Consider the following 17,579-nt stretch of genomic DNA (forward strand, 5'->3'; position numbering starts at 1 on the left):
TCATAATTATGGCTTGTCCAACGTCATCCAGCCAGGTGCAAGTGGAGGAGTGGGGAATCAAACCCGTTTCTCCCAGATTAGAGTCCATGCACTTAACCACTACACCAAGCTGGCTCTCCAGTTCCCCCTGGAGAAACTGGCTTCTTTGAAGGATGGACTCTGTGGCATCGTACCCTCCCCTCCTCAAACTCTGCTCTCCCCAGGCTCCACCCCTATAATCTCCAAGAGTTTCCCAAGGTAGAGATGGCGACCCTCCCAAGGGGTTTTGTGTGATCTGATAAGTATAACTTGATGGATGCAGATGTTCAAACATTTGAAATGCCCCTAAATGTCTATTGTTTCTTTATTTAAAAAAAAAGAGATGAAGTTTTCCAAAAGGGTGGTTGTTGTTTTTAAAGAGACTTTACTGTTATGGGTGATTGTCAGTGTGCCATATAAATGCTTCAAGAAAGTAACGGCAACAGGAATGTCAAATGGTTGGGTGGGGCTGTGGTGGGGAAGGCTGTGTGCTTTTACTGCATAGTTAACATCAGCATTTAAAAAAAAAGATTTGTTTCCTTTTATCACGTGTAAAAATTGCTGAAATTAAAAGTGTTGCTGTTTCAGAGCTAGTGATGGTAGAGGAGCAACTACCTTTCCAAGACCATAGTAAGACAGCAAATGTATAAAACAAAACAAAACCCACCGGCTTCAAACTCTGTCTCCACAAGGTTTCTACATCTGGGTCCATTCTCATCACTAACTTGTTTCCTGTTTTAAAGATTCTCTAAGGTTCATGCTAGGGTTGCCAGCCTCCAGGTGGGGCCTGGGGATCTCCCGCTTTTACAACTGATCTCCAGCTGACAGAGATCAGCTCCAGATCAGCTCCCCTGGAGAAAATGGCTGCTTTGAAGGGTGGGGTCTAGGGCATTGTACCATGCTGAGGCCCCTCCCCTCCCCAAATCCCGCCCTCTCCCAGATCCACCCCCAAAGTCTCCAGGTATCCAACTCAAAGTCTCCAACTCAGAACTGGCAACCCTAGTTCATGCGCCTCCTCATTGGCCAATATAAATGATAAATGATACAGGCCCAAACAGGGGCATTACAAAATGGATCCCATTTCCAAACAACTCCAGGCCAAGCTAGCCTCTGGAAAAGTGACATGATGATAAAAGAGGTTCTCCACTGGAGCTTACAGCTTCTCTGAAGGGACTTTGCCTTCTTTGTGGGTATTCTGAAGAAAGTCCGCCAACATTTTTTTCAAAACTTCAGCCGAACACTGTCCATCCACAAAGAAAGGGGGACATCTGGGCATCCTTAAATTCCTCCCGTTGAAATCTTTCAGTAATAATATCACAAGAAATTGGGGCCTAGCAAAGCTTACTGGATGGCAAACCCCCAATATGATCAGTACTATATGAAAGGGAGTTCTCCCTTTTTATGTGTGTGTGCATCCCTTGTTGATAAGGAAAAGAAATAGGCCCTCAACTAGGAAAAATATGCGCATTTGAATACTGGATAATCTCATCTTTCTTACCTAACATAGCAATAGTTTGCGTTTTGAGCGAATCGACCCTGGACGAACATTCAACACCTTCCAAAAAACCCTCCATCCTTTTGTTTTCTTCTTCTCCCTCAGCTTCCCAATCTGCCCCTTCTCTTTTCCCCCTCATTCCATCGGACTACACAAATGCTGGAGACGTCATCGTTGGGTGCTTAGCCAAGGATTTCCTACCCGACTCCCTCACTTTCTCCTGGCAAAAGCCAAACAATGACAGTCTCGAGGCGGAAAAAATCAGGCGGTTCCCTTCTATTGCCAACTCTAATGGGGTTTACACCACCAGCTCTGAGGCGACCATCCCTGCTAATCAGTGGGAGATGTTTGAACCCTACTTCTGCAAGGCCCAACTTGCTTCTGAGACCAGAGTGGCACGAGTCGTTCGTCAAAGTAAGTATATATGTATATGTGTGGTTTGTTTTGTCTGACTAGCAATGCCCTTGCCCCTGCCAAGCTAGAAGAACACAGACCAATTTCAGAAGATTAGCAACTAGTACTCAGAAAGTGCCATAGCAACCTTAGATTTATTCTCTCACAACATCTTGTGGGAATTACTGCTTACATAGGGTCCAGTAACTAGATAGTCCCTAAAGTGCTACATGCCTTTATCATTTCAACATAATCAACAATCACTGAAAGGCAGGGCAGGCTTAATATTCACCAACTCAAGAGCTTCCTGTTTCGCCCTGGAAAACTTTTTTCCAAACTAGGGATCCTGATGAGGGAGAGGTGATTATTCTGTAGTAAGGAAAAGGTGTTCTGCCCATGCTCTGTAGCACTCTTTCACAGATTATAATCTCCTCTGTTCTGAGGATGAGCAGCCCAGGCTTGAAGGAAGCCCTGCTTCCCACTGATTCAAATGGACGTGAAGGAGTTTCTCCGGAAGGAGAACGTCAGGTATACCGCCTGGTGAAAAATATTCTTCTGTGTTTGAAGGAGATATATTCCTAAATAGATCTGGTTCTGTAGATGTGTGTTTGTGAAGTGCCATTAAGTCTTATCTGACTTATGGAGACCCCATAGGGTGTTCAAGGCAAGAGATGAACAGAGCTGGTTTGCCATCGCCGGCCTCTGAGTAGCAACCCTGGACTTCCTTGGTGGTCTCCCATCCAAGTAGTAACTAGGGCCGATCCTGCTTAGTTTCTGGGATCTGATGAAGCCGGGCTAGCCCAGGCTATTCAGGGTGGGTGGTTCTGTAGATATTTACTATAAATATAGTTTCAATTACTCTTTTAATGTTGCTCTTGTGAATAAATATAGCTGCCATACATCTGTTCTTCTAATTGTCCTTCCTTCCTTCAGCCAAATGTATTCCACTTGAGCCTACGATTATTGTCCGCGTACCTCCGCTAGAAGACTTCCGAGGTGCGTACCTCAATGCCACCCTTCTCTGCAAGGCCGATAACCTGCACACTGAGAAAACGACCATTAAGTGGCTGGAGGATGGGAAAGTGCTCTCCTCTGGATTCACCACCTCTGCACCAATCAAACAAGCCCGTGGCGGTTACTCCATCATCAGCGAGCTCATCGTCACCAAAAGGGACTGGTTCGCTAGCAAAGTATTCTCCTGCCAAGTGCAAAATGAGAAGTATAATGAGATCAGGAACGTCAGCAAGCCCTCCGTCTGTGAAGGTGAGTATTGGTGCTCCATCCGGCTGCCGCTGAGAACCTGCCAAATCAATCCCCAAACAATGTTGACTCCTCCATTTTTGTCATGTTAAAAAGAACTCAAAATAAGCGGATGGAATCAGTCTTGGAATAGACCATGATTGAGCAGCGAAATTTGATGCTTTTTTTAAAAAAATGGGGACTGACATTCACTCTGTATGAATTGGCAAGCATTCAGACACAGCGAAACCTGGAAATCTCTTTAGAAATTGAAGGTCCAGGGCAGGAGCACTATGGTGCCTGCCAGTACTTCCCTTGGTGCCATCCCAAGCTTTTCAGAAACTGGGTGGGCCCATTGTAAAACAGGGCTTGTTATTGGCTGCTCTCATCTAAAAGAAAGGGTTTTCCATTGGAGGATCAGGAGGACTGGTAAGCAACTGGGTTTTCTTTAGCCAGTGCATAGTCCCCCTCTCAACATTTCAAAGGTGCTTTCAGGCTCAAAAAGTGGAGTACACCTGGTCTGGACATGTGGAGCAGCACTCTAGCATTCAGTGCAAGGCCTAGTGAAGAAATCACCTGGGTTCCCTCTGCAGGCTGCCTTCAGCTCCATGAAGTGAATGAGGGATATACCCCCCCCAATGGGATATAAGCATTACTGAATTTTCAAATGTCCTTAAAGCTCAGCATTTGAGAATTTAAGACACAATCATTTGTGGGAAAATCCTTTCCCCCTCTACTGCAAATCGCCGTCATTCTTCAGTCCCCATTCCCTGGAGAAGTGTCTGATGCCCCATATAGTTTAAAACAGCACCCTTTGGCATGTCCCAGAATGCCTCTCAGGGAGGACCAACATTGGCTCAAATGTTAGTTAGGACCATCAGTTCTTCCATATTTTGATATCCATAAGAAAATGGACCTCCTCTGCGCTAATTCAGACTTTAAACTGTATTTAGAGCTGAAATTCACTGGGGGAAAGGAAGGCAAATTCTTCTGACTTAAGTCTGCTGGTGAATATTTAAATTTCCGTTCTCTTAGTTTTTTAAAAAAGAAGAGTGCTTTGTGCTTTGAGACTTTACAAAAGGCCACCTGTTGCCTTAGAATTCACCAGCAATGCTTAAGACTAGTGACAGATCCCACCAAGTATCAAAAGCAGTATTTTAAGTCAAATTTGTACAAAACGTGCTTATAGTGCCAATCATGTTGTTCCGCTTTCATCTTTAAGAGGTATGAAAGAGGGAAGAATGGCTGAATACTCAGGATGGCTGAGTATCGGGAGCCAGCCAAGGCCATGTTCTCCTTTCCTGTGAAACTGAACGTTGTTCTCAGTTGTCCCTTCATTGCTCTCCAGATTGCGGCGGCGCTAGCGTGCCAGTTCGTGTGGAGACCATCCCTCCATCCTTCGAGGATATCTACCTGACCAGGTCAGTCAAGCTGACCTGCAGAGTTTCCAACATACCCTTCGACGAGGATCTTGCAGCACTGAATGTCACCTGGATACGAAAACATGCCAACAAACCAGAAGAAGAACTGGAAACCACGATTGGGCAGGCTAAAGAGCAGGAAGACAGAGAGCTGGTATTCGTGGATGCCACGGCCAACGTTTGCATAGAGGATTGGGAGAGTGGTGATGAATTCCAGTGCAAAGTGGCGCTTCCCCTACTTGCCAGCACTGAAACAAGGTCTTTGAAGAAGGAGAATGGTAGGTGACTCTTCTGTATCATCCCAGACCCACGAAACGGTTAAAGGACCCCCAATAGCTTAGTCTTCTGTGTCCATTTGGTAGACTCCAGAGTGTCTAGAATGGTTCTGAACTGCCCTTAGAATCATCCACAACAACTTGAGCCAGAAGCAGGGAGTGCCCAAAAATACCCTTACCTCAATAGGTGTAGGAACCAATGAATTCCTGATAACAGTAGCAGCAGAGCTCTTTTTGTCCTTTCTGTTTCGGTGACTTGATATTGCCTGCCTCTGCGTACTGACCCTGGACCCCCTTGGTGGCCGCCCATGCAAATAATAACGAGGGCCAACCCTGCTTAGCTTCTGAGATCTGAAGAAATGGGGCTAGCCTGGGCCCAGATTAGGGCTCCCTTCCTCTTTTACTGCTTTATAATGACTCTATAAGGTGAGAGCTAGTGAACTGACCAAGGCCAACCTGAGAGCTTCCAAGGAGGTTTTACATGGACTTTGTTGGTCCAGATCAAGGAAGCTGGTTAGAGTGCTACCACTACTGCATTCTTTGGTTACACGCTTGTCTGCTTTAGGACAGAAACTGCATTATCGCTTTCGTTAAGACTATTGTGCCTGATTTGCGTCCCACCAAACCACAGGCAACCCCGCCATCCATATGATGTGTGACCTTTCAACTTATTTATTTACCAAAACATTTATGTCCCGCCTTTCCTTGGGGTTTGAGGCAGCTCACAACAATCGTTTAGAAGCCTACATCAATTAAAACCAAAAATAAAAGGGCAAACCCCAAATCTCTCACATCTCCACCCCTTAAAAGATGTCTGCCATTCAACCACCCTCAAGAGCCCTGGCAAACAGGAAGGACTTGCAGTGCCTCCTGAAGATCTCCAAGGAGGGGGGGGCACCTCTTCAGGGAGCCCGTTCCACAGAACCAGAGCCAGGATGGAAAAGGCCCAGGTTCTGATCGATACCATACAAGCCACCCCAAGATCTGGGATAGCCAACATCTGCCTGATGACCATAGCTGGTTCACAGGGACACGTGGAGGGAGATGGCCCTTCAGATGACTGGGAGTTCCAAGAAGACAGCGAAAAGTCAAATAGTTAAAAGCATTTTCCATTAAGACCAAAACAATAAAATCACAAACCCTAAATCTCTCCTGCCTCCCCCCCCCCTTAAAAGAACTTTTGGTTCTTGAGCTTCTGGTGGCCCACCATATATGACAACAGCGACAGGAGTGACTGCATTAGGGCTGGCTGTTTCACAAGGTGTACAAACCAGCTTGAGGAGTACCTTCTTACTCGCTCCTACAGGGAGAAGCATCATTGTGTTCAGTGAAAGAGGGGTCTGTTCCTGGTTGGCTAGAAAGCCATCAAAACTCCGATCGGGTCTGTTTTGCTGAGGACCTTTTTGCTGACTCCAGTTCACCCTTTAGAGTCGCTCCACTATGCTGCTGGGGCTCTGCTTCTCTCCTGGCAAGGCAGTTGGGTTGATTGAGTGGTCAGAGTTAAAATGGCATCTCACGAAGCTAAAAATGCCATATTAAGGATTCCCTTGAAGATCACAAGCAGCATACATTTGTTCTCCTTGTGCCCGCCCACAAACTTTTCTTCATTTCACCATCCAGGTGGTAGCCGCAGTCCTCCATCCGTCTATGTCTCCCCTCCTTCCTCGGAAGAACTGGCTCTGAAGGAAACAGCCACCGTCACTTGCCTGATAAAGGACTTCTTCCCCAGAGGCTTCTTTGTAAGATGGCTGCAGAACAATGAAGTCGTGGGAGGCTCAGAATACTACACCAGCAATCCCATACAGGAATCCAAGAGCCCCGAGCGGTTCTTCGCCTACAGCACCCTGAGGACCACAGAGCAGGCCTGGAGTGAAGGAAACACTTTCACTTGCGTGGTGGGTCATGAGGCGCTTCCCTACCAGACAACTCAGAAGACGATAGACAAGAACACGGGTAAACCCACCCTTGTCAACGTCTCCCTTGTGCTCTCCGACATGACCTCCTCTTGCTACTAACCACCGTTGCCGTACCCGCTGAGCCCCTTCCATCCTCCTCCGCCTACCGACATCTTTCCCTTGTCCTGTCTCCTCTTGTGTCTTTATTGGTTCTTTAGCAGAATGGATAAGGCAATGTCGGAGACCTAAAAAAATATGTTTAAATCATTGGCTGGCTGCCTCTTTTTGAAGAAGGAGAAGAATTTGCAATAAAGTATGTTTTTCAAAACAAAGGAAAAAATATCTGGCTTGCTGTGAGAAATGGTGTGGGGGTGGGGGGCTTAATACCTTTCCATTGCACAAGCATGGAAAAGGGTATCCCGTTCCCATTTGGATTCAATGAGAAATAAAGCTTCTTTTAAAAAAATAAATCCACCCACTGCAACTTCTCAGCTGATACCTGAGATTTTTGTATAATGCTAAAAGGGTTCGTTGTCCAATTTTGCACAGTGCGTGGATGCACCACAAGGACCGACTTTCGTCTCCCGTCCATACTCCAGCTGTGCTCTATTGTTAACCTTTCCTCTTTTGAGTCACTTTTACATTGCTTCCTCTCTTTCTTCATCCCCATTACACATGACAACAATCTTTGATCTAAATCATTCTATTCCCTTGTCTACAGTGGGGAATAACTGTTTTAGGAAGCTAGGAGATACCACTTCACATATTCCTAGTCATGGATTTTCTGCCACTAGGGATCAACCAATGATGATGCATTCCCCATATCATCTCAAGAACTGTCTCTGTACAAGTAGGGGCTGGGGTGAAAAAAGATCCTGTATACCTCTTTTAATAGGTTTATATGGGAAAGGAGACGTCTCACTCACTGGGTGTCTGTGCCCACATTATTTTACCAAGACAAACACGTTAGTAATCCTTTCCGTGAAAATCTGATACACACTTTAAAGTGATAAACAGTGTGTCTAGGGACAGCACAGCCTTTTCCAATGCACTGACGCACAAACATTTCTCTCCACAGAGGTGACATATAAATGACCTAAATAAATAAATATATATATATTATGCACATCAAAAGGTAGCTGTATCTGTTCAAGCACATGATCGTCAGGCAAGTTAACCCACCTTGTCTTTGTTTGTCGTACAAAGATTGGAGGTACCAATTATCCCATAAACAAACGGCTTCCATGTGGTTTTACAGCACATGGTTTTACAACACGTTTGTCGAGTAACAAATGCGGAAGATAATAACAGCAATGGTGATGCCATCGAAGGCATATGCCATGTGTCGATGTGTGATATCTTGGTAGGTGGTATGCAAACATTTAGATGCGTATCCAGCCAGAAAAGAAATGCGGTACATGGATTCTAACTTAGAGGTGTAGGACTAAAAACATCAAGAAATCATTTTGTCCTCCATGTGCCACATAATGATGGGTGAAACTAGAGCTTTGCAACAGGAATGGCCATCTCACCTACTACTAGAAAGCTAAACCTTGGGTATTGGATTGGGTCAGATAAATGTTGAGGAAAGGACACTCATAGAAACATGGCCCTTTTTACACATGCTCAGGTTGGGTCATATAAATGTTGAGGAAAGGACACTCATATAACTGAAGAAACATGGCCCTTTTTACACATGCTCAGGTGATTCATCCCTGTGGCTGATATATCATCTGCTACCCCTGTGGGGAGAACCTGACACTCAGGCATGGGGGGAAATATGGAAAGGACCGTCAACTGTGTGCCAAGACTGAATACTGTCTTCCAAGATCATTCCTGACAGATGCTTGTCCAGGAATTTCTTCACTATTGTGGTAATCATACCACAATTAGATGGAAGACCCAGGATGAATCTACCACTGTTGCTTCTTTTCTAGAAGCAACCATGGAAATAAAGAAGACTAGTGATGAGGTGCTTATTTGGAGATATAGAACATTGATGCACCATCCTTCCTTCCTTCTCTCCCAATCCCATAGACTTATTTCTTTCTTTCTTCATATTTATAACCCTCCCTTCCCACAAGCGGGCTCAGGATGGGTAACAACATTTCATCGATACAATAAAAACAACATTTCATTAATACAATAATCAAAATATTAAGACACTGTCATATACATTAAAATGGTGGTCACAACCCTACAGTAGTAAAAGTTATGGTTGCGAGGGGTCCTGGCCCGTGGTGAGATGAAAATAAAGGCCGGCAGTTGTTTAAATGGGTGACAAGAATCTCAAGGAGGCTGAACATGGATGTCCGCTGCCTCAGCCAAAGACGTGGCGGAACAGCTTCTTCTTACAGGCCCTGCGGAATTGAAGAAGATCCCACAGGGCCAATGGGGAGCATGTTCCACCAGGCAGGGGACAGAGCAGAAAAAGCCTTGGCACGGGTTGAGGCAAGATGGATGTCTTTTGGGCCAGGGACCACCAAGAGATGTTGGTCCATGGAGCATAATGCTCTTTGGGACATATACGAGAGACGGTCCCTCGGGCATGTTGGCTTTAAAGGTTACTAAAGCCATGTAAGGTTTTAAAGGTTATTACCAACACCTTGAAGCGGATCTGGAACTCCGCCAGTAGCCAATGCAAGAGAGTTCCATAACAGAGAGTTACGTTTGACAAGGACAAAGCTTAGGCAAATCGACAATTTTTTCAAAGGTGTTTATATTGCTTAAGAGAATATCAGTAAATCGGAAGGTGTAGAGGTTGCCCCACCCCTGCAAAGCATCTTCCTTTGTGGGTGGTGAGCATCATACATTAAGGTCTTATTTTCTTCTCTTCCCATACATGACTCAGAACCATTCCCATTTCTTCCTGTCAAGGTCAACCTATAGAAGGAAGAGCAAAGCAACTGGGGTGGGTCAGCATCCCACCCATTCCCCACCTCACCTTTCAGAGAGTAGAGAGGTCCTGGATAATAAAGATCAGTATCGGAAGGTGCTGAACTCCTGCTCAATACAAATTCTTTTGGGAAGACTCAATATTTGGGTCCTACTCATGCTTAAGTTACTTTCTCATTTGGACTCAGGAAGGAATTTTAACACAGGTTAGCGGGATCCGTAATACTGACACGATGACTGATTTCTGTAATGGTACTGTAATGGTACTGAACCCATTTGTAAAGGATAATACTAGGAGATAAAAATCCACAGGGAATTCACATAAGCCGCCCTGAGCCTTCGGGGTAGGGCGGGATATAAATTCAAAGATAAATAAATAAAGATAAAATTAATAAGGAAAGAGATAGGAGTACACACACACATAAAGACATTAATGAGACACATGCATACCATGGAGTGGGTTGTGCTGGGCTGAAGAGAAGCTCTGGCTGCAATCATATGCACAATTATGCACTTTACTTTTATCTGTGTTATCTAATGCTTTTATTGCTTTTATTATGTTTTACATTTGCTCTGTCCCTTGCAAGCCGCCCTGAGCCCGCTCGCGGGGAGGGCGGGGTAAAAATGTCAAAAATAAATAAATAAACAATTAGACCCGACATAGGTGCAAATGCTGGGCGGATTTAAAGGGTGTGTTCAGACAACATAACATAGCCGCCCTGAGCCTTCGGGGTAAGGCGGGATATAAATCCAAATATAAATAAATAAATAAACAAGCAAGCAACAACATCTGGGAAGCACCCCGCAGCCATCGGCAACCCATTCTGCCCCGCCACAGAAGCAGAGTTAAAAGACGCCAGGGAAAATCCAGTCGTTAACGGGTTGCGACAGGCCGCGGACGGACTTTCCCATGTCTGATCGCTCCAGCGCGCTCTCATGTCATTGGGATGGTCTGATCAGGCCCTCCCGACTCCATGCCATTGTTTTCTTCCCCCTTCGCAGTATGCACATAATCGCAAACTCCATAGGGAGTCCTCGGTGTGGAGGTGTGATTCATCGATCCCTCGGTTAAGCACATGGGGGGAAATAGCACAACCCCCCCCCCGCCCCACCTCAAGTGGGGTCTGATCCCACACTCAAGAGTTGCGTCTGATCACACACTGATGGACTGCGCCCGCAGCTTCAAAGGGAGGGGTGGACGGGCAACTGCGGGTCAAATTCCTCCGGAGGAAATAGCCTCCCTTCCCCCCCCCCCCCAATTTTTTTCTGGCACGTGTGACCGCAACCTTTAATTTCACTTTCCCTCTCACCTCTTTCCAGTTGCAACAATAAACGATTCTCTAATTTAAACACACTCTTTAGGTTATAAATGCAATAGTAAATAGATACTGACACTCCCAGAAAATGAACATCTATATCGGGAATGGTTTAAAAGAAATCCTTGGACACAACATAAAACAAACTCGCACGTTTTGGGAAAGGGGCCATATCTCAGTGGAAGAATGCAGACAGCCAACAGGTTAGAGCTGCTGCCAATCAGAGTGGAGAATACTGACCTAAGTGGGCCAATGGCCTGGTTCAGTATAACACAGCTTCATAACGATATGTTCAAAGATGACCACACATATGAACCATCTCCATCTTATTCCATCACTCTTGAACGAGTCCAGTGTTTGACGAAGTGACCTCTGACTCATGAAGGCTTCTGTTGGAATCCATTTTCGTTAGTCTTTTAGGTTCTACTGGACTCCTCTCTAATTTGGCTACCAGAGCTACCCCTTCAAAATTATTCCACCACCATTTTCCCTTCCTCTTCTTCATCACACCAGGCCACACCAGTAAGTTCTGTACTATAACAGGCTTTGCTTTCGGCTTGAAAGAAGCCTACACAAGGAGGCCCTTCCTCACAAAATTCCCAAGGACCACCTAGTTCACAAAGGCAATGCCTGTCATTTCTGGCTCCCTTTACAAAGCAGGCCTTGCCAAGAACAATTCAAGCATTCTATGCTTCCTTCAGTATGAGTTCAATTCCCGGGGTGTTCCCACGTTAGATATATGTCAATATTCTACTATACCAACAGAACCAAAAATACAGACACTAGCATCTTCAGCATGTTCTACAGTCTGGATCGTTATCTCCTTCATTACATAATGCTCTTAATTTGCATTTCTCCTCCACATCCAATTGCAGAATTCTGGAGTCTCAAGTCACCAACAAACCAAACAATAATTCTTTGCCCAGCAAGAAATCATTATTTTCCCTTCCGTCTCATTTTTTCTTCATTTAGCCAGCATTGAGAAATGCCTCCATCTGCCAGCGTACCAACACTCTACTGCTCCTGCCCTTCCAGGGTTACAAATTCCACTAAAGTAGTTATGTCAAACTATTGCAACAACAAAAAAGCAGTTTTGTGGCTCTTTAAAGATTTATTGGTCCAAAAATGCCCATGGGCTTCAGCACACTTCAGCAGACATATGAAGTGAAGTCTCAGTTAGTGCATATGTATGGAGAGTGAGGACAGGGATGTTAATAGGTTATGAAATGCAGTTCATAGGGTTGGATCCTACCAACATCCCCTGATGCAAGGAGGATCTCCTTTTGGTGTAGTGGTTAAGTGTGTGGACTCTAATCTGGGAGAACCGGGTTTGATTCCCCACTCCTCCACTTGCACCTGGCTGGATGACCTTAGGCAAGCCGTAGCTCTGATAAGAGTTGTTCTTGAAAAAGAGCCATTTCTGGCAGAGCTCTCTCAGCCCCACCTAACTCACAGGGTGTCTGTTGTGGGGAGGGGAAGGGAAAGGAGGTTGTAAGCCACTCTGAGACTCCTTTGGGTAGTGAAGGGCAGAGTATAAATCCAATCTCTTCTCCTCTTCTTCTTCTTTTTGATACCTCCAAGGCTGCCAGCCAACCAAATGAGAAGTGGCTGCAGTGAAGAGGGTAGTTGGGCAGGATTGCTCTTCTCCCCTTTGGGACCAGCATAAAAGCTAACAGGATCCAACCCATATCCTTTTAACACAATCCACCCCCTTACAGTATATATACCAGATGCATTGGATTCATACATCTGATGAAGGCGCCTTTAGCCCATGGATTAGATCCATCCAGAATTTTCAGTCAATCCCACACAATTCTCCTATCTACAGCTACCACCTCGCTTGATTTTTGGCCATGAAGTTCCTCTGATCCCCAGCATACCCTTTTTGAGGGGTCAAAGGGAATCCCTCCTTCCGTTTCACAAGAGGAAAGTGGTTGGATCCAACCCAACGAAAGTTGCACATTGATACACCTGTGATTCTTGAAGGCATCACAAGAATCTTTTCCCCCCCTTTGTCTCTCCCCAGTTCTACTTACTGCTCGGCATCGTCAAGACTTAACTGTGGCTTATTAAAAAAATGTCCCTTTCCTCCTCGCTTTCCCTGCCTCCCCCCCTTGATGTGCTACCATCTGTTGTGCTATGTCAATTACATTGAGGCCTCTCCTTTTTTTTCTGAACTAACGAAACTGATTTCCGTTTATCGTCCAAAGCTTTCCTTGATGGGATTGTGATCATTGAGGATGATGAGGGAATCCTAAACATCTCGTCAATCCTTTTCACTTTCATCATCCTGTTCCTCGTGAGCCTTTTCTACGGCGCCACCGTGACTGTCATCAAGGTAAAATGAATAGGATGGGAAGGAACTGAATGGAAATTTCCAGGACATAGCTTTACAAACTATGGTCCAATAGTCATTCACTTGCAGAAGGGAGGAAAATGGAGACCAAAACCAGTATTCATTGCCAGTGGGCTTCCCAATATTGGCCAGGTCAAATTCCAAGGGTGGACGCACATTTTGTGAACTGTTTCAAGAAGGCACCATATCACTAGTTTCTTTTTTCAAATATAAGGCTATAATAATGAGCATTTCCCATCACCTCATGCAGAACATGTGTGGATCCAGTCATCTGCTTTTGAAGGATATCGGTAGACCCAAAGCTACTGAACTTCAAAACAGAAAAGCCGTCCAACAAACCCTCATCTATGCTTTGTAAAAAGAGTTACCATGCTATTAGAAGACACCTTTCTTATTGAATGTTGATGGTGAACCAGATGCCATAGAGATCGTAAGAAGGAGGGCAGAAAGGATTGCATCAGTGCTTAGTTCTTGTGGCCCTTTCTTACACATCTAGGGAATTGCTGATTGACACTTTGGAGTCAGGTAGCAATTTGGCCAGTGTTCATGGAGGTTTTTTGCCCTCTTCTGGGCATGGAGCAGGGGTCACTGGGGGTGTGGGGGGGAGGTATTTGTGAATTTCCTGCATTGTGCAGGTGGTTGGACTGGATGACCCTGGAGGTCCCTTCTAACTCTATGAGGAATTTCACATTACCCTTTTAAAGCCGGTTTGAAGCCGTTTTTGATCCATCGTGGAGTAAACCGGTATAGGGCTGCCATTTCTCACATGGCTTTCCCCTACCGGTAAACAGCTGGATCTGAAGTGGTTTGCCATTTCAGACTGCACTGCTTTTTCCCACTTTTTTCCTGCCGTTTTTCGCCCACGCGGGCGTTCTCCGCCTTTTTTTTAACATTTGTTTTAGAGCGCTATAGCGCTATAATACAATTATAGCAACATTCCAATGGGGTTGCTATAGTGCTGTTTTGCTGTTGTGTCATAGTGCTATAGTGCTATAGTACTCTAAAGCAAACGTTCAAAAAAAAGCTGGAGATCACCCGCGCGGCCGAAAAATGGTGGGGAAAAGCATTTCGGATCCGGGAGAAGAACCTGAAGACTTTTTGGAAGTGGTTTACAGGTAAAACGGTTCAGCCCCGTTTCCTGAATGGGACAGAAGTGTTTGTGTGTGAAAGTACAAATATATTCCGGTAGGGAACCGGTTCTAAAACAGTTCTGTTTGAAATGTCAGACCAGAAACCATTTGGGAACCGTTCCTGAACTGGAATATATCGCCTGTCTGAAATTCCTCTATGATTCTCTGATTAAAAGGGAATGGGTAGTTATATGTTATGTATCCCATACAGCAACACTAATCCTTCTTTTTCTAAAATTCCAGGTGAAATAGCAACAACAACGGTCTACAGACAATGGACTAGTCAGACTCCACCCTTTCTCCCTCTTTCATTGTTATGCTAATCAAGGACTTGTATCTCTCTGTCCTCATTGGTGAAAGGACTGGCTGGGAGAGGTTGCATTATTCTCTTGGTTTATATCATAGCCTTAACGTTCAGTCTGTGTTAAACTAGATTTGTGCTACCCGTTTACATTTTACATCCACACAAACTATTTGGTGCAATTTTGCCTTTGTGTTTTTTTTTTTAATCTGTGTATTTCTGTGGTGGTCATGTTTCGTTCTAGCTTTTGTTGGATAAAGCAATAAAGAGTTCAGGTGCAATAGACAGAGAACCTATGCAAAAGCCATACCGACCAGAATGTTTGTCATTTTTACAGCGGTTGCGTGTATAATATTGCAATAAAGTTACATTTTTACCAACACTTTAACTTGTTTATGAATTGTTAAAGTTACTCACTTCCCAGAGCTCCTATGTGTCATGAATCCCAAATCAGTTTTGCGGCCAGGGACAATAAAATGGGTGTATTGTATTAGGACACTTAAATTACTGGAAGAAGTTCAAAACTAGCATAAATTTCAGGTTCAGGTTCAGGGCTCTTTTTATAGCAGGAACGCCTTTGCATATTAGGCAACACACCCCTAATACAGCCAATCCTCCACGAGCTTACAGAGCTCTTCTTACAGGGGCTACTGTAAACTCTTGGAGGATTGGCTACATTAGGGGTGTGTCACCTAATATGCAAAAGAGTTCCTGCTACAAAAAGAGCCCTGCTTAATGTTATCAGCTTTAGATCTACCACCCATTTGGGGGGACAGGGAAGGGATTTATGGCCAACACAAAATCTGTTTTTAAAAAATTAGGAAATGAATTAATGGTATGACTTAGAAATTAGGGTTGTCTACTTTGAGTTGTGAAATTCCTGGAGACTTGGGGGTGGAGCCTGGAAGGGGGTGAGGTTTGGGAAGGGGATGGAGGGTATCAGGAATATAATGCCACACAGTCCACCCTCTATAGAAGCCATTTTCTCAGGGGGGACCGATCTCTGTTGTCTGGAGGTCAGTTTTAATCTGGTGATTTCTGTCATCTGCAGATCAGTTGTAATATCAAGAGATCTCTGAGTCTCACCTGAAAGTTGGGAACCCTATCAGAAATACATATTGAAGATGTCCTTGGCAATACCCAAGGCATTCATGGCAAATGCAGAGGTCTGCTTGGTTAAATAAATCACTGTCAAGTTTCCCTGAGGAACCTGCAGATATTTAAACCAGTTACTGTCACAAGCTTGACTAAAGGAGTGGAAGCAATACAGCTGCCACAAAGAGTTCTCTAAATAGAGTGTTGCTTTCAGGAAATTACTTGGGTGTGGGCCCCATCGCTTTTAGATCTAGGGCTAGCAAGTCTAGCCACGTTGTGAAAATGAACATATTTAGTGAATATGTTACAACAGGGGGAGGGAGGGAGGCCGGCAGGCAGGGCATGATCACTAAGAGATTTATATCATTGTAAACTGACAGGCTGAAATTAGAGTGACGCTCAACCAAAACAAAATGTAAAGATGTGTAACTGCCCTTATTCAAGTTCACCTAAAGTTAAATTGGCCTTTTCTGTCCTGGTTAAAAAAATGGTTATAGATCAAGTTGCGTTAGTCTGTCTGCAGCAGCAGAAAAAAGCGAGAGTCCAGTAGCACCTTAAAGATGAACAAAATATGTGGCAGGGTAGGAGCTTTTGTGAGTCACGGCTCACTTCTTCAGATATAGCTAGACCGGGAGTCCATCTGTCCTTGTGTCTTGGAGAGTGAAGTGATTTCAGATGCCGAATGACAATAGCAGGTGTGATTGGATTTAGTCAAGATATGCAGAGGGGTAGTAGGTGTGTTGGGGGGAAAGAAGAGTTTCACTCTGTTATACTGTCTTTAGGCATTTCACCTATGCTTCTTCAGGGGGATCTGTATAATAGTCTCAGACAGTTCCCACAGCAGCTACGGGAACTGCCTGGGACTATTACACAAATTGCCCTGAAGAAATATGTAAGGGCAGTATAACAGAAGAAAAACACTTTCTGTTTCCCACGGCACCATATTTTTTTTTGTTATTCTTGCCCTCCATCATTGGTGAGGCCCCCATCTCTTGCACTTTTCCATCCTTCCTCACAACCTGTGTAAGTTCCTTAGGGCAGGGGATTGTCTCTTCCACTTTGTAAAACACTGTGAACTTTGATGGGATACAGATATAGATAGCTGTACAGAAAGCTGTACACATAAGGATGGAGAGAGAAGGAGAGAGATAGGCAGAGATGTTTCATTCATTAATTAACAGATTTGTCTATACCAGGGGTGTCAAATTCATTTGTTATGAGGGCCGGATCTGACATAAATGAGACCTTGTTGGGCCGGGCCATGTGTGTCATAAAAGGTAATGCCAGGTAGTGGAGATATAAACACAAAAACAAAGGGTTTTTTTTTACTTAAAATAAAAAGATGCTGAAAACATTAGCATTCTTGCAATATCTTGTTTATTTAACAGTGTCTGATAACTGACACCTCTTGCTCTGAATTATTGCATCAAAATGTCTGTGCTGCTGCAATCTTGAGTATGCTGTTTAAGTGTGTATCTGTAAGCTGCAAACCTACGATGACGCAGCAGCAGCAGAACTGGAAGAAGAAGCAGAAGACAGCCAGTTCCACTGCAGTTCCTGATAGAAGCCCTCTGGGGGCCTCATCCGGCCCCCGGGCCACATGTTTGACACCCCTGGTCTATACAGTTCTGGACAAGAAAGATAAATTAGATAAATTATAGATAGACTGACAGACAGACATAGACAGATATGAATATAATTTATTTGATGGTTTAACTCTGCCTTTTCATGTTCTCTGCTACTTCTCTCC

At 44.5% G+C, this 17,579-nt stretch overlaps 1 protein-coding gene across 1 annotated transcript in view; it reads left to right on the forward strand.

Annotated features, from left to right (window-relative positions):
• The window catches only part of LOC107124795, a 161,361-nt gene that overhangs the window by 97,839 nt on the left and 45,943 nt on the right, over positions 1 to 17,579 (forward strand). The window contains exons 7-11 of the mRNA XM_015428304.1: positions 1,619 to 1,927; positions 2,840 to 3,169; positions 4,494 to 4,844; positions 6,462 to 6,794; positions 13,158 to 13,285. Coding sequence (XP_015283790.1) covers positions 1,619 to 1,927; positions 2,840 to 3,169; positions 4,494 to 4,844; positions 6,462 to 6,794; positions 13,158 to 13,285 — 1,451 coding nt within the window. The remainder of the gene's footprint in view (positions 1 to 1,618; positions 1,928 to 2,839; positions 3,170 to 4,493; positions 4,845 to 6,461; positions 6,795 to 13,157; positions 13,286 to 17,579) is intronic.

Source organism: Gekko japonicus, unplaced genomic scaffold (genome assembly GCF_001447785.1).
Source record: "Gekko japonicus isolate JY-2015 unplaced genomic scaffold, Gekko_japonicus_V1.1 scaffold3195, whole genome shotgun sequence".
Taxonomy (NCBI): domain Eukaryota; kingdom Metazoa; phylum Chordata; class Lepidosauria; order Squamata; family Gekkonidae; genus Gekko; species Gekko japonicus.